Below are 22,226 nucleotides of genomic sequence, written 5' to 3' on the forward strand. Positions count from 1 at the left end.
TGTCTGTTGCTGGATGCTGCTTGAGAGATCAGACAGGGCTGCAGGTCCGAGCACAGACATGGGCATGACGCTGGTGCAGGCTGCTTGTGTTCTCCGGGGCTGCAGACAGAGGATCAGAGGCTCACAGTGCCGGAGAAGCAGCTTGCGTCTGGCACTTCTCACCTGCCAGCTCGGACAGCCAGCGTCTCCCTCCGTAACTGTCAAGTTTTATCTTTAACCTTTGACTTGTGCACACACATCAGCTGACCCCCGTTATTGCCGCTGATGAGTGCACACGGATGGGAGAGAGGAGGGGGAGTGAGGGGAGGAAGCTACAAATCTCTGTCCTTTAATTAAAGTAAGCATTCCCCCAAATACAGAACACAGGATAATGTGGTGGTGTTATCATCACTAGGCTGCCTAGACGTTACAGTGTCTTATATAGCGCCACAGATTCCGTTAGTGTCTTATATAGCGCAGCAGATTCCGTTACAGTGTCTTATATAGCGCAGCAGATTTCGTTACAGTGTCTTATATAGCGCAGCAGATTCCGTTACAGTGTCTTATATAGCGCAGCAGATTCCGTTACAGTGTCTTATATAGCGCCACAGATTCCGTTAGTGTCTTATATAGCGCAGCAGATTCCGTTACAGTGTCTTATACAGCGCAGCAGATTCCGTTACAGTGTCTTATAGAGCGCAGCAGATTCCGTTACAGTGTCTTATATAGCGCCACAGATTCCGTTACGGTGTCTTATATAGCGCAGCGGATTCCGTTACAGCATCTTATATAGCGCAGTAGATTGCGTTAGTGTCTTATATAGCGCAGCAGATTCCGTTACATCGTCTTATATAGCGCAGCAGATTCCGTTACAGTGTCTTATATAGCGCAGCAGATTCCGTTACAGTGTCTTATATAGCACAGCAGATTCCGTTACAGTGTCTTATATAGCGCAGCAGATTCCGTTAGTGTTTTATATAGCGCAGCAGATTCTGTTAGTGTCTTATATAGCGCAGCAGATTCCGTTACAGAGTCTTATATAGTGCAGCAGATTCCGTTACAGTGTTTTATATAGCCCAGCAGATTCCGTTACAGTGTCTTATATAGCGCAGCAGATTCCGTTACAGTGTCTTATATAGCGCAGCAGATTCCGTTACAGTGTCTTATATAGCGCAGCAGATTCCGTTACAGTGTCTTATATAGCGCAGCAGATTCTGTTACAGAGTCTTATATAGCGCAGCAGATTCCGTTACAGAGTCTTATATAGCGCAGCAGATTCCGTTACAGTGTCTTATATAGCGCAGCAGATTCCGTTACAGAGTCTTATATAGCGCAGCAGATTCCGTTACAGAGTCTTATATAGCGCAGCAGATTCCGTTACAGAGTCTTATATAGTGCAGCAGATTCCGTTACAGTGTTTTATATAGTGCCGCAGATTCGGTTACAGTGTCTTATATAGCGCGGCATATTCCGTTACAGTGTCTTATATAGCGCAGCAGATTCCGTTACAGTGTCTTATATATTTCAAATGTAACATGCCAACACATGTTAGCCACGCCCCCAATTCATTACCGGGAGGGGGAGGGGGGGCGCAAAATATGCCCTTGCTCCGTGCACAATGGCACCTAGCTACACCGCTGGATAAAATCCTGCAAAAAAAAACTTCTTTCCTGTAGTCTAAACTCATGCCCAGGTGTCCTAGAGTCCTTCCTCAAAGTGAAAAGGGCGCCTGACAGTTCCTTATATTGGTCCCTGATATATTTTTAAATGTTAAGCATGTCTCCCCCTAAACGTCTTTTTTCTAGCGTAAATACTATAATCCCAATTTGTTCAATCTGTCTTCATAGCTTAAATTTTCCAACCCCTTTATTATCTTTGTTGCTCTTCTTTGAACTTTTTCCAGTTCTAGGATGTCATTTTTATAGTGTGGGGCCCAGAATTATACTGTATTCTATATACGGTCTAACCAATGCTTTGTAGAGTGGCATAATTACATTTGAGTCCCATACCCCTTCTTATACATGCTAGTATCCTGTTGGCCTTATTTGTTGCTACAGGACACTGAGCACTGCACTCCAGTTTGTTATCAATTTGCGGTCCTAGATCACTTTCTAGTTCTAAAATACCCAAAGCAACCCCACTTAGGTTATAACTAGCACACTGGTTATGTCTCGCAGGATGTATTTTTCAACATTGAACTTAATTTTTAAATTTTTTGCCCACAGTCAAAAGGTCAACCACTATTGGTCAACACATGAAAAGGTCACTGTGCTTTAGGTTGACACAAGCAAAGGTCAATATGGAAAAAGGTCGACATACTGTAGGGTTTAAAAATTTTGGGTCTATGTCGACAAGGACATTGTATAAGTATATGTGTGTCTACATATATATATATTCTGCCATTGAATACACTAGAGGTTACTTCCTGGTCACACAGCATTATCTGACCTGGATGTTGATATCTGCCACTGAGTGGGTGTACTCAGTGTAATTGGGACAAAAACTCTGTTTATTTTGTATGGGCCAGTCATAACAAGAGCGCTGTTAACTGGTGAAATATATATTCCTGCAAAAAAAACTATTTTCTGTACCCATTCATTTTGAGATACTGCATAAAGTGCAGTTGTACCTTTGTCAACCAAGTCATCGAATGCCCCTGATGAAGTCACGTAGTTGACGAAACGCGTTGGGCCAGCCGTTGTATTGGAAAAATTGTACATTACGTTAATGGTTATCTTCAAAATGACTATATGCATTTATGTATTTTATATGAGCCGAATTGTTAAGGCTTTTATTGAATAAATGTTTTAAAACTGAGGAATAAGTTGTGTACCTTCACCTATAAGCGCACTCTGTTCCCTTTTTCTTTATCTCTATCTGTCTCAAGTCCCGGCTAACAGGGGACTTTCAGAGTTGCTGCTAGCCACCATTAAGGCGCGGACAGTTAGGTATTCTCCATTTTTCATATATATATATATATATATATACTTACGAGGGGGGGTTTAGCGGCACTCCAAGCTCCTTGGCAGAATGTACAGATGAAATACAATAATGCGGTGCCCGTCCTGGGTCAGCGCTAGGCTGGCGATATACACAGGGGGGGTTTGCGGCGGCACTCGCGAAGAAAAAAGAAACCACACCAGGCGGATAACTTCACCAACGTTTCGAGGCTGGTTGCCTCTTTATCAAGGTGCTCACAAAAACTTCAAAAACGTTTTTGAAGTTTTTGTGAGCACCTTGATAAAGAGGCAACCAGCCTCGAAATGTTGGTGAAGTTATCCGCCTGGTGTGGTTTCTTTTTTCTTCGCGAGTGCCGCCGCAAACCCCCCCTGTATATATATATATATATATATATATATATATATATATATAGGACTGTGTGACGGCGGCACTCGTAGCTTAAGCAAAAATAATGACCAGGAGACTGGACAAGTTTCCCAACGTTTCGAGGCTGTGTGCCTCTTTATCAAGGTGCAGATAGACACTGTCTATCTGCACCTTGATAAAGAGGCACACAGCCTCGAAACGTTGGGAAACTTATCCAGTCTCCTGGTCATTATTTTTGCTTAAGCTACGAGTGCCGCCGTCACACAGTCCTGTATGCCCTGAGGTCCTCTCAGGTTTTTTTCACGGAAGGCACCGTGTCATCCATATTGGGATACAGCAAACCTGTTGGAGTGCCGCCCCACCATGCTCCCCTATATATATATATATATATATATATATATATCCTTAACAAAGATGAGCGTCACTCCAGGTACGTGTAAAAGTTTTTTACTGTATGATGTCTACAGTGTTTCGGGCATAGCCCGTCTTCAGGACAAGTACCCGAAACACTGTAGACATCATACAGTAAAAAACTTTTACACGTACCTGGAGTGACGCTCATCTTTGTTAAGGATATACATGTACTGGGTTCACCCCCAGTAACCAGCGGGCACCCAGGCCAAGCAACACCAGGGGAGCAGGAGCCAGTGTATAGTGCCGGATCTTTCTGCAAATATATATATATATTTGTATACAGATGGAGCACCTCTCATTATTTTACGCCAGCGCACCATCGAAAAGGTTTTGGCGACCCTCTTTTCTTTTTGCACTCCTGTCCGTCAAGGGGCATGGACGCACACCATGCAATAAAAACAGTATTATATATATTAGAGATGAGCACCGGGACCGAAGATTTGGATTAGGCTTTGTCAAGCGGTGATGAAAAGCTTTGGATTTAGATTTTTTTCATAAATGGTCAAAAAATGCCCAAATCATGTAAATTTGCGTTTTTTTGGCCCTAGAGTAACATTATCTTCAATAACATTAATTGCCAGCCCTTTCCAGACAATTTTGACCACTTTGTAGCTTACAATTTTGTTTTAATTCAATTTAGGTCAAGGTCTGCAGCAAGCTGGCTGGTTATTAACACATGGAACTTCTGACAGTATCAGTATGGTGTATTGGGGTGCAGTACACACATACAATAAAGAAGAGCAAAATTATTTTTTGGTTTTATTAGTTTTTTCATGTGCAGCTTGTATAACACTGCGTGGAGGCAGAATCACACACGTAACTTATTGTGTACTATGGGGGGTAGTACACAACAAAAAAATAAAGAAAAGCAAAACGTATTTTTATATATTTTTTTTATGGACAGGGCTTGTATAACACTGCATGGAGACAGAAAAATCACTGACAGTAGTCTATGGTGTATTGGATAGCAGTGCAGCACACCACACACCACAATGGAAAAAAAATGAAAAGCTGACTGACAGCCTGCCTGTGTACTGTACCCCACTACACTGACTGACAGCCTGCCTGTGTACTGTACCCCACTACACTGACTGACAGCCTGCCTGAGTGGTCTGAGTCTCTCCCATAGGGAACTTCTGAGATGGGGGCATGGTGCTTTAGGGGCTGCACCTCAAAAGTGATTGGACGTACTGAGGTTTGAACTTTGGCGCAAATGCGTACAATCAACACCCGGTGCTGCATGCCAAATTTTATGGGTAAAATAGTTAAAAAATGAGGAATCAGGAGTAACCTAAAATTTCAACTGACGGGGATATGTTGTCCTCATAGCACCCCCCTCATGGTGGCCCTGGTCATGCTGTCACCGCAGCTAAAGTGAAGAAGAGTCACTAATAGGAGCAGGCTATGTACATGAAGAAGACAATGTTAGAGGGGTGGTGAGTTGCTGGAGAGAGACAGATATGTGTATAAGGGGCACTGCTGTGGGCTTTATGTGTAAGGGGAACTTACTGTGGACATTTTGTGTTTGGGAAATGAGTTCCATCACCTCTCCAGGACCACTTTAAACTGTGATATCAACATTCTAAACAGGTCCAGTTCCTGATTTAGGTCAACCTTTAGGTCATGTTGACATTGGGGTATATTCAATTCCCTGAGGACAAACTTTGATGGCGCTGTCATAGCTCGCCCTCAGTATTCAACCCGCCGTTTCCACCTCGCTGGTTCTTTCCTGCGAGATGGAAACAGCAAGTGCAGCCATCAAAACAGCGGGGGTCACCACAAAATGACATTTAAGGGAGTCCTCAGACAGAGAGGATTTCCCCAGCACATTAAATACAGTGAGCGACTGTCAAGGGGATTTGCAGGTGAGGATGGCTTGTTTTCATCGATCTTGTTTTCGGCATTGAATACCGCCATTATGGTTCCAACTTTCTGTCATAATGCATCTATTAATACAATTTCCTATATTTGTTTGTACACAGGTTCAAAGTTATACATCTGACAATAAAGCAACAGAGATTCTATCAAACAGCAACTCTAATAAATCAACAGAAGCCGATAATGCCATGCATGCTTCAGAGCAGGAGACTTCAATTCAACCAAATTCCAATTCAGATTCCAACACAGCTTCTGATAGCCTCAAAATGCATATATCAATCATGAACTTACTTTTATGGATGATTCTACTGATTTTACCATCCTTTATCTTCTGGTTAAAAAATATCAGGTACAGTCATTGATAATACTAATTATACTTTTTTATTTTTGGGATTTTGAATATTTATTGATCGTATTAAAAATTAATGCAGTCATATTTCCTGAATACCTTTGCGTTGCGCTTTCACTGGAGGCCTAGGGAGAAATATAAATATCATGAAATTTGTGTAGAAAGAAAGGTTTATGAGGAACAGGAAAGGTTTATGAGGAATCTCTTGATTACGGTGCCTGCTGTGACAATAGGTCAGTGATGGCTTACCTTGACACTCCAGCTCTTATTGAACTACTGTACACATCTCAGCATCAGTTTTAGCATGGCCAAATAGTAAAACTGTAGCAGGGCAGGTTTTAATGTGTAGTTCAACAACAGCTGGAGTGTCAAGGTAAGCCATCACTGCAATAGGTTGTACCTCAATGGTGGGTGAGATTTTAAATTACTGTACAAACTGTGCATAAAGTTGATAATAAAGTTTTAAAGATAATGTACTGTAGATGTAAAGTTTATAATGTAAGTTTACCAGTACTATACTTTGAAATTATATAGTAGCATACTATGGATTTGAATAGTATAATCTATATAGTATTGTACAAGCAGGGCCAGTCCTAGCTGCTCAGCTGAGGATGCAGAGCAGGGAGGCGCCAAGCTGGAGAAGTGCTCTCCCTGCATACCCTATGCTGTGTGCTGTTGTTGCCGCTTCACCTGTCACACTGTCTGACAAGGCAGTAGTGCCGGTAGCCCTGAAAACATCAGTAAGACGGGTCTGAAAAGGGGGTGGCGCTGATAAGGGCTGATGGCTTGGAGCCACCTGTGATCCGGGAGAGCTTCGTATGAAATACTTAGGTTGAGGTATAACCAATCAGGCGCAAACACTAAACCTCACCCTTGGAATAAGGGAATATATTTTAAAAAAATGGACGGCTGCTCCCAATTAACAAATTGGATGGTTTGCTAGAGTGGAACAATAAACGTACGGATGTATGTGAATAAACACATCCAGAGAGCGCCACACAATTGTTTTTTTTTTAAAGTGTTAATAAATTTATTGATACAAACATAATCTATAAAAATTATTATACCTTAGGTACAGATTTGTAATAAAAAATACACATTAAAAAAACATAAAAAAGAAGGAACAACGTATACTCCTTTAGGAATAATTTCAGCAGATAAAAGTCCAGACAATTAATTATACAAATGATCTCTCCTTAAGTGGTTCGGCGCACAGCCAGATGGAAGCCGCTGGACTGCCCGGGAATAAGAGGAATTGTGTAAAATGCAGGTAGACTCACCCAGGCTTTCTGGCTTATCTCTCCTGCAAGAGAACGGCTTGCGTTGTTGGTGCCAGGGCACTGGGGGTCTCCCGTTTATCACTGGCACTGGGGGTCTCCCGTTTATCACTGGTGTAGACAGCCAGCTCTAACTGATGACAAATAGGTTTAAGGAGATTGCACGGGAACTGCTGGTAGAAGGTTCACGTATGGAGTATAAGTTAGCTCTGCCCCTTGACGCGTTTCTCCACTGTATTGGTATGTAGCGGTTTCTTCAGAAGGAAATGAACAGAGTCCTCAGACCATGGTTTTTAAAACGCTGATGTCCAATCGTGTTCAGTCACTAATTAGGGTTTCCAGGTGGTTTATTAACCTTTAGCGGGTTAGATCAAAGTAGTATACTAATTTCCTGTACATAAACTACAGCCCAATTATCCAAGGATGATTATACATTGTGTTTATACATCTATCTAAATATCACATGATGTTGGCATTATATAAACAATAATTATATCAATATAGGAAAAAACAAAAACAAAAAACGAAATGAGGAATGGCATTCTGTTACATTATATACACAGAAGAAAACTAAAATAAAAGACAAATAGTAGAGAAAAAACATAGACTCCAAATGAAAAGCCTGGTGGCTCACTTCGCAGAGCTCCGGTCTAGTAATGATATATATACTAGCAGATATCTGCATGGTCCACAGGTTCAAATCCCCATATCCTACTGAATATTATGTGATTAGTTTTTATATATCTAGATTATCCTTAAAAGAAAAGCATAACTTTCTATTTTATTGTAATTTATTTCTTGTATAATCTGATAATTCTTACTTTATGACTGATCTTCTGATTTTTTCTGTATAATTAATTAGACTTGGTAAGAACAGTATTTAGTCGGAAGGAAAAAACTAATACCTGTATATTATATTAATTAGAAACAAATAAAGCCCTAAACACATGAACAAATAAATAAAAGATAAAAATAATAATAAATAAAATAAAAATAAATACATTTCTCAATAAATGTATGAATAAATAACTTGTGTGGTTCAAGACCAACCCTATACAACACAAAAATGTTTTTATCTTACACTTAGCTGTCAGTGGTAATAAAAATAACCTTATAGAGCACGAAGAGTTTATTCACCCATTCAGGGCAGAACTATATTATTATAGTGCATAGAGTGGATTAATCAGATGTTGTTTAACTCTATGCATTCATTAAGACCTGCTGTATGTAAAATGTTCAATGCAAATATCCAGTAAGCCTCTTTTCTGCACAATTGATTAAACCTATCACCTCCCCTAGGGGTGGTGTCGATGGACTCAATACCTTGGATGGTTAGACCATCGAAAACACCATGATGTTTATACTTAATGTGGCGAGAGAGGCTATGCGTAGTCACACCTTTAAGGATATTCCTTCTATGTTCTAAGAATCTCACGTTCAGTGAGCGAGAAGTGCGGCCCAAATATTGGGCACCGCGCACACATGTAATTAAATAAACAACATAGTTTGAGGCACAATTAATGAATTTATCAATGACGTGTTGTGTCAATAGCAGGTGAGAGAAAATGTTTACTGTTATTAATAAATTTACACGTTATACATTTAGGTCTTTGACATTTGTAACAGCCTTTAGGGTGATTAAACATTGAATTCATGCTCCCAGGACCTGAAAAAAATTACTCGGAGCAAGTGAGTTTTTAAGGGTGGTGTTCCGTTTAAAGACCACTCTTGGACAATCCTCCAAAAAGTCTGACAACAATTTGTCACTTTTCAGGATTTTAAAATTATTTTGAATAATCTGTTTCAGCTGTTTTGAATAGGTGTTGAACTTGGATACAAACACTGGTGTAGGGTTCTCTAGGAACTCAGGACCTTTGTGTTTAGTGCTATTAATTAATAAGGAGTCACGATTGACTTCTAGTATATCCTCCTTAGTTTTTAGTAAAAGGTCTTCTGGATACCCTGCTTCCCTGAAGGCAATAGTAAGCTCATTTATTTCTTTTAAAATCTGGACTGTCCAAACAATTACGTCGGATTCTCAGGTACTGGCTCTTGGGTATATTTTCAACCCACGGCCATGTGGGAAGTGCTGGTGAATTTCAAACCATAAGTGTTAGAATTAAGAAATGCGACAAAATGATGTGCTGATGCAGAATCCCCCTCCCAAACAAAGAATAAATCGTCTATGTACCGCCCATAGAACACCAGATTCGCCCCAAATGGGCCACACCTGATATAATCCTCCTCGATGCGACCCATATATAGATTGGTAAAACTAGGGGCGAATCTGGTGCCCATGGCGGTACCAAGAATTAGTAAATAAAAAGATCCAGTAAACGTGAAATAGTTGTGTGATAAAATAAAGTGTACTGCATTCAACAAAAAAATTGCGTTTGGTGTCACTGAGGCCCTCATCCTGATCTAAATAGAATTGGAGTGCCTTTATACCTCCTTGATGCGGGATGTTGCTATATAGAGATTTAACATCACATGTTAAAAAACGGTAGTTAGATTTCCAGTTAACAGTTCTAATGCAATTGAGGAACTGTGAGGTATCTCTGATGTAGGACCTCAATGACACCACTATTCCCTGAAGGTGCACATCTACAAATGCCAATAAATTAGAGGTGAGGGACCCAACACCCGAAATAATGGGACGCCCAGGAGGTGAAGTGATGGATTTATGTATTTTGGTAAGTGATAATACGTGGGGGTGACCGGAAAAGGGGTGTGCAAAAAATTATATTCCTTTTTGGATATCGCTCCCTCGGCCAAGGCCTTGTCCAGCAGACTCTTTAGTTTCTTAGAATAAGGGGGGGTTGGATCCTGTTGTAAGATTTCATAGAATTTGTTGTTGTTCAATTGGCGATACACTTCTTTGACATAATCGACTTTGTCTTGAACAACAACTCCCCCTTATCTGCTGTCTTAATAACAATGGAGTCATCTCTCCTCAAAGCTCTAAGGGCCTCTTTCCTTTGGATGAAGGTTTTTTTTTTTGGAATAGTTTTCTTATCATTCGCTTTTTCACAAAAAGATTTAAAATCTTGTAAAGTGAGAGAAAAGAATGCATCAATACAACCATCCTTCTGTCGTATTGGGTAAAACTCTGATCTTTTTCTGAGTTTATTCAATTTTTTTGAGGTGATGTCATACACAGGAACAGGCGGAGAGGAATTGATTCCACTCTCACTGTAAATATTTTAGAGTATGTACAATATTTTGATCCCCTTCATCCAAAGTAATAGGTATGCCGTCAATATCGTTTTCTCTAAGTCTTTTAGCAACAAAGTGTCTCTGTCTGCACAGATCTCTAGTGTATCGATTGAGTACTGAACGTGAGATTCTTAGAACATATAAGGAATATCCTTAAAGGTGTGACTACGCATAGCCTCTCTCGCCACATTAAGTATAAACATCATGGTTTTTTCGATGGTCTAACCATCCAAGGTATTGAGACCATCGACACCACCCCTAGGGAAGGTGATAGGTTTAATCAATTGTGCAGAAAAGAGGCTTACTGGATATTTGCATTGAACAGTTTAATTCCAGCAGGTCTTAATGAATGCATAGAGTTAAAAAACATGTGATATCACCTGTTACTAGACCGGAGCTCTGCGCAGTGAGCCACCTGGCTTTTCATTTGGAGCCTATGTTTTTCTCTAGTATTTGTCTTTTATTTTAGTTTTCTTCTGTGTATATAATGTAACAGGATGCCATTTCTCATTTAGTTTTTTTCCTATATTAATATAATTATTGTTTATATAATGCCAACATCATGTGATATTTAGATAGATGTATAAACACAATGTATAATCATCCTTGGATAATTGGGCTGTAGTTTATGTACAGGAAATCAGTATACTACTTTGATCTAACCCGGTAAAGATTAATAAATCACCTGGAAACAATAATTAGTGACTGAACACGATTGGACATCAGCGTTTTAAAAACCATGGTCTGAAGACTCTGTTACTTTCCTTCTGAAGAAACCGCTATATACCAATACAGCAGAGAAGCGCGTCAAGGGGCAGAGCTAACTTATACTCCATACGTGAACCTTCTACCAGCAGTTCCCGTGCAATCTTCTTAAACCTATTTGTCATCAGTTAGAGCTGGCTGTCTACACCAGTGATAAACGGGAGACCCCCAGTGCCCTGGCACCAACAACGCAAGCTGTTCTCTTGCAGGAGAGATAAGCCAGAACAGCCTAGGTGAGTCTACCTGCATCTTACACAATTCCTCCTAGTCCCCGGCAGTCCAGTGGCTTCCATCTGGCTGTGCGCCGAAGGTGGACGGCTCGCTCACTGTACACAGAGTATCAACTGGTCATCAATAGGCGGTGGCAGCTGACAGTGTAGCTTGAGGTCCACGGACAGGATGGACTACAAATATAAAGCTTAAAAACCGTCTACCTTTTACTCTCTCGATTCCCCTGAAATCAATACCTGTAAGTCATGCACAGGGAGCAACTAACCTAATTGCACATACCACTTAAGGAAGATCATTTGTATCATTAATTGTTGGGAATTTTATCTGCTGAAATTATTTCTAAAGGAGTATACGTTGTTCCTTCTTTTTTATGTGTATTTTTTATTACAAATCTGTACCTAAGGTATAATAATTTTTATAGATTATATGTTTGTATCAATACATTTATTAACGTTTTGAAAAATTCCAATTGTGTGGCGCTCTCTGGATGTATGTGTTTATTCACATACATCCGTACGTTTAGAGCTTCCTATGATTCTGCCATCCAGACTTTGTTAGGCAAGTGGAGGGAAAGAGAGTGAGTAAGTGTGTATGGGGCATTATGTGTATAAGTGGCACTTTTGGTGGCATCATGTACAAGGGGTGCTACTACTGTGAGCAGTGCATGAAGAAGTGGCACTATTGTGGGCATTATATTCAAGAGATGCAGCTACTTCAGGTATTGCATTGTGCTTCTATTGTGGGCATTACATGTTTAAGGGGAGCTACTACTGCAGGCATTACGTGTATAAGGGTATCACTACAGCAGGCACTATGTGTGTGTGGCACTACTACTCTTGGCATTACTTGGATTAAGGGTGCTACTAGTATGGGCATTACTGGCATAAGGGGTGCTGCTACTATTTGCATTATGTATAAGTGGAGCTACTACTGTGGCGGTTATGTGTATAAATTCCACTACTCCTGTGGGCCTAATGTGCGCATTGTGTAAGCGGTGCTACTGCTGTCAGAATCATGCATGTAAGCGGAGCTAATACTTTAGGCATTATGTGAAAGGAGTACTACTACTGTGGGCATTATGTATAAGGAACGTTAGTACGATAGGCAGTATTTATATAAGGGGTGCTACTACTGGCATAACGTGTATAAGGGGCTCTACTACTGTGGGCATTACATGTATAAGGGCTCTACTACTGTGGGCATTACATGTATAAGGAGCGCTACTACTGTGAGCATTACATGAATAAGGGGCACTACTACTGCAGGCGATAAGTGTATAAGGGTACCACTACAGCCGGCATTATGTGTGTACATTGTGGCATGTGTGGCATTACTTCGATAAGGGGTGCTACTACTATGGGCGTTATGTGTATAAGTGGAGCTACTACTTTGGACATTATGTTTATAAATGGCACTATTCCTGTGGGCAAGCAGCACTACTGCTGTAGGCATTATGTATGTAACTGGTGCTAATGCTGTTGGTATTATGTGTGTAAGCGGCGATAATACTGTAGGCATTATGTGTAAGGGGTACTACTACTGTGGGCATTATGTATAAGGGGTGCTACTACTGTAGGCATTATTTATATAAAACAAGTTACTACTGTGTGCATTATGTGTATAAGCAGCACTACTCCTGTGAGTATTATGTGTAAGCGGTGCTACTCCTGTGGCCATTATGTGTGTAAGTGATGCTACTACTGTGGGCAGGGAGCTGCTTGGTCATGTGTGAGAGCTTCATTGTGGAGTACTTCCCAGGGTGGGATTGCGCATGCATTGCTGGGCGACCCCCCACAGACTATCTTTGAGGGTTTCAGTTTTACAAAATTTTGCAAAACTGCCACCAGGCCTACAATCTTTGCTAGAAAGTTTCAGCTAGTTCCAGTCCAAATGGGGCCTGATTGAGTTGTATATTTGTGAAATTAAATATTTTAGCACACAAAGGAGTAATTGGTGCGTCGAGTGGTCTCTATTGGTCAGTGGCGGTACTTCAACTGATAGAGGTGAGTCTTTTATAATGTTACACAAATCACATACGGATGAAAACTAAGTTGTTGTAACAGGTACAGCATACAGGCTTGACAGTTTAGCAGGCTGGAATAGACTAGACTGGCAAGAATAATTCAGATTTCAGACTGGAACTGACTAAGGGCCTGATTCAGCCCTGGGGCCAAACGTAATATGGTGTGAGAATAAGATATTGAGAGATTTGGGGAGTTTTCACCCTTTTTTTTTTTTTTTTTTTTAAAGCGGCAATCATTTACACTGAAAAGCCAGGTTGATTTTGCCATGTAACTGATTGTCACGTAAAGAACGGGAAAACTCTCCCAAAATCTCTAATTTTCTTATTCTCATACCTTATTACATTTGGCCCATGGTCTCAGATGTCCGAAAATCTCAGATGTCAGTTTAAGTTCTGAAAGGGGTTGAAAAGGAGGCAGTGATGGACCGCTGAGCGTGATGTTACACACAGCCACTGAGACCCTAAACATGGCCGGTCTACAGTGGTGCACTCAGGGGGTTCAAAGTATCCAGGATCCCCCTGACCAGCTGAGGTTTTTATTTTTATGGAGAGAGACAACTGACTGCCACAGGATCAGAGCTGTTACATGCGGCTTTATAAAAAGCAGCAGTTTGCTGTGGGGATCTGTGGGCAAATGGCAGCAGTGGGAGCTTAATTCATTCATGAGCGGCAGAAGTGGAAGACACTGGGCAGCTATGGGACAGTGGCATAACAATAGCGCCGCAGACTCCACGGTGGCGGGGAGGTGCCGAATAAGTGTGGGCGCATGGGCTATTGTTACGCTGCTGTAACTTGCCTTATTCCACCGCCACGTCTGTACTCTGTGGCCGGGAGTCGGGACTATATATCTACTAGTCTGCGTCCCGGCGCTCCTCCTGGCTCCTTATGACAAAATGTCCATCAAAAAATGGCCGCCCCCTTACAGAAGACAGTTTTTTAAGGATGCTAGAGGGGTCAGCAGCTTCTTTTAAAAACAGTCTTCTGTAACAGGGTGGAAATTTTGTGATGACATTTTGTCATATAAAGTGCATCAGAGCTGCTTATGATACTCCTGACTATGTTTATCAAATGTGAATGCCAATATGGTGTCAGTCTGAAGAATAAAGTGAGATCCTATGTGTGGGTAAATGAATGATTGTGGAGAAGAAGAAAACAAAAAAAGGGGGAGGAGAACGTGGAGAGAAATAGGAGAAGAAGGGGGAAAAGGATCAGAGAAAGAAGGGGTGATGAGGGAAGGGAGAGATGGATATGGGAAGAAAGAGAGATGTACTGTATTAGAGATATATGTATGATGCAGGAAATTTATAAAAATAGATGGATAAATAAATGTTAATGTTCCATCCAGAGAATTAAGAGACTTAATAATATACATGATGAATCTGGATATAAATATATTGAGATTTGTGAATGCTATGGGATTGGAGTTGTGAGTATTGTGCCCATTCCATCAAGTATTTTCATGATGTCGGTGTGAGCTGAGATTCAGCCAATCAGCGTGCGCCGTGCGGCCAGTGTTTTCACAACAGAAGCGCTTCCGCGTAGCCAGGCGGATAGCGCTCGTTATTTCTTGACTGCAGGGACCCCCCGCTGCCACCGCAAGCTTTATATACACAGCCGCAGGACAGGTACACCCCCCCTACCCGGCACCGGGGCGCCCCCACCCCGACTCGCCTGGGGCGCTCCGGTGCCTTGCACCGGCCCTGGTTACCAGTCCTGCTTTGAGTTATATCTCCAGTGACTTCAGTATTGCAACACAGTATTGGATCTTTGTCCGATATTTTGTCCAGGTAACCTCCTTAATTACTGGAGATGCGCTCCGGATGCTGTGTGGGAAAGCGCAATGGAATCTGCTGTGCTATATAAGAAACTGTAAATAAATAAATAAATAATAGAGCAATGGCCACAAGTGCTGTGTGGAGATCCTCCAGATTATTGCTGGTGATGGTCTGGTTACAAGCAGTGACCGGGCTGCAGGGCTCTCAATATGCATTTCTCCACCTTAGCATATACTCAGTGGCTTCCTCAGATGAACTCTGCCCTTCTCTGCCTCCTGTTTTATATCCATCACGTCCCACGGTCATTTTAAGCATTAATAGAGCCAATCCTCTTTTCAAAGTCATGATCTATTGCATGGGTCTTCAAACTGTGGCCCTCCAGATGTTGTGGAACTACATGTCCCAGCATGCCCTGACAGTTTGGGCATGCTCTTTTAGGAAAAAATGTGGCAATGCATGTTGGAACATGTAGTTTCACAACATCTGGAGGGCCACAGTTTGAAGACCCATGATCTATTGGATCATTTACAAACCAGGCCTCTTTCTGGTAATTATATGTATATTGGTATTAGCTATTAATAGATTATGAAATTAAGGGTATATATGTTGTAAATACTGGCATAAGTAGAGTATGGCTCAGAGAAATAAGATCAGCGCTGTAAAATATAATAGGCAGGTTCATAGTTAATAAGGCTGCAATCGGAAACCAGAAAGAGGCTTGGATTGTAAATGATCCAATAGATAAGGACTTTGAAAAAGAGCCTTGGCTCTATGAATGGCTTAAAATGGCCACGGGACGCTTTCCAAAATTAAAGAGGCTTGAAACGCAAAACAAATATGGCGGCTGGAGTCTATAAATATGTAATACGAAAGTGAGGCCTGGAATGCAGAACCTGGAAATGCGGCATCTAACAACTCCAAAATTGGGATGGATATAAAACAGGAGACAGACAACGGCAGAGCTCATCTGAGGAAGCCCCTGAGTATGTGCTGAGGCGGAGAAACGTGTATTGAGAGCCCTGGAGCCCGCTCACCACTTGTAATAATATGGAGGATCTCCACACAGCACTTGTGGCCATTGATCTATCCCCACACAGCATCCGGAGCGCATCTCTGGTAATTAAGGAGGATACCTGGACATTAAATATCGGATAAAGATCCAATACTGTGTTGCACTATTGAAGCCACTGGAGATATAATTCAAAGTGGGACTGGTAACTATATATATGAACCACTGCCTCATAAAAGTGAATTAAAAAGGCTGACATCAGCTGATTCTGAGCCATTCATAAAAGCCTCATATTAATATAGGAGAAAATGCCAGTATGTGTGTTTTATGTTGTATTGTCTATGTATTGTCTAAATTCATGTTAAAAATTAAGTGCACTTCAGGAAAGTAATTTATTCTTATGAATTGTCTTTTTTAATAGATTTCACATTATATTAAATTATTTATGAATTGATTGCACCTCTGAAAGCAGCAGCAAATTTTACGCTGCAGGTGCTTACACACACATTTTAATATATGTGGCATACTGATGATTTTTCTGTAATTAATACTGAATTAACCTTCTAGGCAGAACATGTTTTGTTGAGAAATTCCAGTTGTGCTTGGTAATAATATTATTATCTTTATCAGTATTATTAATGTTCTGTTTGTAAATATCTAGGTATAACTATCAACTGCACCCCGATCCAATGAGATTTTTGGCTATTATACTTGTCTTTACAATGGAAATTTTGATGAACTTCAGTGTATTATCAATAAAATCCAGGTGTGTATGTAAATTTAAATTGACAATTACAATGAAATGTAAAAAAGGATTAAGGGCACCCTTGGTTTGTTATAATCCCTCATTTAATGATAGCCAAATTAATAGAAAATGTAAAAGCCACTATTACTTTTTTTAAATTATGTATACATATTTACTAAGTAGGACAGCTTGCAAGGGCAGTATGTGCATGTCCTTCCCATTTACACTCTATTCAAGATGGCATATGGTACTATACAGTGGAAATATTTTGCAGTTATTGGTATGTTTTGGGCTGACGATACCAACACAAGCCATCCCAAGGGACATGCCTCACTCCCTTATAAGAAATTCAACACTAATAAAAGGGTGCTGTCTACCTTCACTGTTTGTTCCGCTTGTAAAAACCACTACTTTGAGAGATAAATAAAATTACATTGGCAGAAAGGAACATACAGGTAAATAAAGTTCAGCGTTTCTAAATTGAAGATAAAAAACTCCCTCTCATGGCTTCTCCATTCCAGCATGATTCCATAAGTGGCAATCCAATTAATTTGTTGGAATAAGCACCCCAGTATTGTAAGATTAATTACCAATTGTAAGATAAATTACCAATTAATACTGTTCATTTCATTTGAGTTTGAAAAGATGGTTGGGGGAGGAAATAATAAGCAACCATAGAGCACGAGTATAGCATAGAGGAAAAAGTCATTTATAATGGGGGGAGTAGAGGGAAATCAGTGAGAAAAGTAAAAGATAGATGTAAACAACCAATTTCAGGCATATTCAGTGAAACTGCTTTGTCTTTTCAGGAACCTGATGTGACATTTACAGGTAGCTCGATAAGTATCAGGGAAAAGCGGATTCTGAAATATATATGTCTAAATGCTAGGAGCTTAACTGATAAAAAAGAGGAGCTAGAGCCCTTGGTTACATAGGAACAATTTTATCTCATCCGCATTACTGAAACCTGGTGGAATCAATCACATGACTGGACAACTAACTTGGATGGATATAGCCTTTTTAGGAAAGATAGAGTTAATAGAAGAGGAGGGGTGTACTTTTATATGGTAAACCTTCACTAAAAACCCACAGAAGGGAAGATATAGAAGCAGGAGTCCGTATAATCTATATGGGTGGAAATTATAGGTAATAATAAGAGTGCAAAAAAACTAATAATAGAGACATGCTAAACCATCCAACAATAATGAGGAAGAGGAAAGATACCTCCTATTACAAGCTTAGGGAACATTATTATTGTTAACGATTTCAATTATATGATGTAATACCACTAAGGGAAATGCTTTATTGAAAACATTAAATGATCATTATTTTTATCTCAGTTTATTGAGAAATCATCTTGAAATAATATCCTGGATCTTTTGATGAGTAAAAATGGGGACATTCTTTCAAACATAACTATAAGGGAGACACTGGGGGTGAGATTTAATAGGATGAGAGATTCAGAAAGTGAGAGATTTGGGAAGAAATCTCCAGTTTTTTTAAAGCGGCAATCATTTACACTGCAAAACCTGCTTGATTTTGCAGTATAAATGATTGCCGCTTGAAAAAAACTGGAGATTTCTTCCCAAATCTCTCATTTTCTGAATCTCCCATCCTATTAAATCTCACCCAAGGTAACAGTGATCATAATATGATCACGTTTCATTTAAATTTTTAACAAAGATGATTATATTGGTGCTACAAAGTCTTTAAGCTTTAGAAAAGCTAACTTTGGATAGTTTGAGGAAGCCTTAAAAGACATTAACTGGAAATTATTATTTAGAGGTTTGAACAGAAAAAGTATTAATTTAGCTAGAATGCAAATCAATTAAACTGGCATGTATCCTCTTATGTTTAAAAAAGAAAACACCACTACAGTACTTTATTCTTAAGCTGGGTACACATCTATACAATCTTCAGGCCGTTCTTCTGTTCTGGAACGGACGGCCATCCAGATTTTATGGGTGTGTACGCTGTCCCGACTCCCTATGTACGAGCGATAAACGTCCAAAAACGGTCTTGTCCGTCCATACTCGGTCGGTCGAAGGTTCAGTGCTGTGTTTTTTTTTTTAAATTGCGTCATTTTTATTGAAATTTTGTGTAAACATACAAAAAACGACAAGACCCCATATATTTATACTAGGGCAATTAGGGCAACAATATAGAACTGCGTAAACACACAAGAGCAAATACAGCAGATATAAACAGTCATATGATGATGAGCAGGATATATAAAACACAAATACCAATTAACTTCACAAAGCAATTATGGCATTGTAGTATTTTAGTACCCGAAGGCGCCATTCGGGCATGACCATATAGAAGTCATGTATATTTAAATCAAAATGGTATACTAATGTACACAATATACTCCTGTTTAGTAGGAATTATATTGTTATTTGCAGTAGCCAATATAATGTAAAATAAAAGAATAAATATGCCCAGTTATTCAAAAGATATAAAAAAAAAACCTAAAATCCCAAAGCAAACCTACCCCAACACCCCCAACCCTGTATAACCTACCCCCAACTTAGGCATACCTGGAGCCCCTGAACCAACCACCCCCACCCTATTAACTACTCTGTCTAAACTACACTAACCTACTCCCCCCCCCCCCCCCAATAAAGAAGGTAGTAAACCAGTGATCTTTAGCTAGAGCAATAGGATACCCGCAAACCCAACAGAATAGAAACATCTACATCATAGCTAATTTATATCATTCTAGTCACCCCTTCCATCCCCCCCACCCAGATGAAGGATAATAACAATATGGACCGATTGGGGCAGTGAACTTGTAGTATACAGTAAGGCAGCAGAATAGTCTTAATTTGCTCCATTATACAAAAACATAAATACAAGCAGTAAAGCAAGATAATAAGAGAAAAGACAGTAGTATAAAATATATATCAGACCGGCCAAATTCTTAGTAGTAGCAGAGCTAGATACAATTATCATCAACTAATCTGGCCAATATTCAGCTTCATTGAAGGAGATAGTCCGACAGCCAGTATTGGCCCAACGATTGTGAGAAAAAACAGGAGAGTAATCAGCATTTATTCCATCATGCTCCCAGGGATTTTCACATGAAAGGCAGAAATATTGGGACATGAAGTCCAGACACATGCCATGGAACTTAGGAGTTGCACACAGGTTCTGAAGACAAGCAGGGAAGGACTCCTGGAGAATAAAGCATTCAGGAGCAGTCACATGACAGAGGACTGGAAGTGGCCATCCTATGGGAATCAGCGCACCATCAGGATCAGTATGTAGCATTCCATCTTGATATAGGAAAACAAAAGGAGCTACAAAACCATCCTCCGGAGTTACCAAAGACTTCTCAGCCCGACAGCCTGTATCGAAGAGAGTCTGGGACTCTGTCAATGTGCAAGGTCCGGGCACAGAGCATAACAGCACAGAGGTCACCTTTTCAATTTTAGTAATAATCCTCTGAGTGGACTCCTCAATAGCCTCAATGAGCAATTGTATAGAATCAGCCATACCAATAGTGTCAGCAAGATGATACTGCAGAGAAATGCAAAGGTTGCTTGGTGGTGGCTAGCACACCTCCAAGATTCAACTCAGGCAGGCAGGAGATAAAAGCAGATCTCAGGCTGTATTCTACCACTGACCCTCCCAAGGCTCCAGGTGGTTTTGCGCTCCAGGAGGTGTAAGACAAATGAAACTGTAAGCATACACCTCAGGTGCAGCACATGTCCTGCTGGGTATATAGAAATATAAAAATGTCAATGAAATATCATGAAAATATTTAAAGAGCGCAAATGTGACACTGGAATTCTGATAAAAAATATTTTTTATTATTTATCAATGATTTATAGTGATCACACACCTAAATGGTGGGTAGATAAATTGTTATACTAATTTAAAACACACATAATACATTGTACATATAATAATGAAATAAAATACATTTTAAATGAAGGACATGGACATCCAATCAATTCTTAGGCTGGCCAGCCCGACTTTAAAACAAATATATGTATATTTGAATTTAATTGACAAGTCTCTCCACTCAGTATTTGTTTGAAAGCAGTGAGATGGGTAGTAACCAAGGACTAAAAAGTAGATGCACCACTTTCAACTCAGTCTCTTGTTATTTATTTATAATATGCTTTCTAATTACCCATATTTCAGGGCTGTTTAAGCAGGAATAGTGCTTGGTTCAAACAGTCACAGTGAAGCCGTATTGGGTAGACTTTTTAGCGTGCTGTGTCAGGTAAATTGCAAATGACCCTCAACAGGGTTAAATGATGTTTAATGTATACTCCGGACATTTGGAGCTGACAGTGATGTTTTTAGGCAGGGAGACATGTGGATATAATGTGGCTGCTGCTTATAAGTACTGAGTGCGATATATCAATTGATTTTCCTGCACTCATGAGCTGTCCATACTCACTCAGCTGGGGACGGACGCTCGTGAGAGCAGGCTTACGGCCACTTCGTATCTCCTTGCCGCATGCAGATGGAAGGGGGACAGCGTTCACTTGTCAGTTGTAAGCACCCGACACCGCCGTGGTGTTTGGAGATCAGCGCCGGAGTCCAATAATTTTCCAGAGCGCAGCCACGCTTCAATAGCTGAGTCCACGTCCTTATACAGGAATCAGTGCCTGTCAGTCACCTAACAGGTAGCACAGGCCAAACTGGGAACCCTGTATTGGAGGAGCAGCAAAGGTAAAGGCAGTAGTTACCCAGTCCTCTGAGCGCTGTTGGGTCCCAAGATGGCGGGAGGATGCGGTCCTCGTCTGCACCACACAAAGCACAGCGGGGACCAACCACTATCCCTGCGCGGGCCTCCAGATGTCAGGATGAGCGGCTCCCACGGCTTCTCCAGGAGTCACTGCCCGTCAGCAACACCGCACCAGCACAGGAGTTGGAGTCGCGCAGTCGGGAGAAGGTTCCCCAAGATGGGGTCCGCGCCCAGGAGATAAGGTGTATGGAGCACAGCAGGAGGTACCCAGGCCTTCACAGGTCACTTATATGGGAGCTGGGCAGCACCAGGGACGCAGGGGAGCCCCAGCAAGGCAAGGCAGTGTAAGCGGGTCGCCTACAGTCCCGTGAGCAGGATAGATAAGCGGATAGATGGCGGAGCTCACTCACCCTGCGTCCACTCACACGCCCGGCCAAGCCACGCCCCGGTTCAGTGCTGTTTAATATTCATCCGACAGGACGGGCCCATATCGGAACAAAAGTGCTGTGTGTAAGCACGTTTGATTGATATGC

The 22,226-nt window shown here is 40.8% G+C and overlaps 1 protein-coding gene across 1 annotated transcript in view; it reads left to right on the forward strand.

Annotated features, from left to right (window-relative positions):
• Positions 1 to 22,226, forward strand: part of PGAP1 (post-GPI attachment to proteins inositol deacylase 1) — a 466,817-nt gene that overhangs the window by 441,734 nt on the left and 2,857 nt on the right. Inside the window, exons 25-26 of the mRNA XM_083153565.1 lie at positions 5,703 to 5,947; positions 16,905 to 17,009. Coding sequence (XP_083009691.1) covers positions 5,703 to 5,947; positions 16,905 to 17,009 — 350 coding nt within the window. The remainder of the gene's footprint in view (positions 1 to 5,702; positions 5,948 to 16,904; positions 17,010 to 22,226) is intronic.

The sequence above is a fragment of the Crinia signifera genome, chromosome 7 (genome assembly GCF_055691185.1).
Source record: "Crinia signifera chromosome 7, ASM5569118v1, whole genome shotgun sequence".
NCBI classification, from domain to species: Eukaryota; Metazoa; Chordata; class Amphibia; order Anura; family Myobatrachidae; genus Crinia; species Crinia signifera.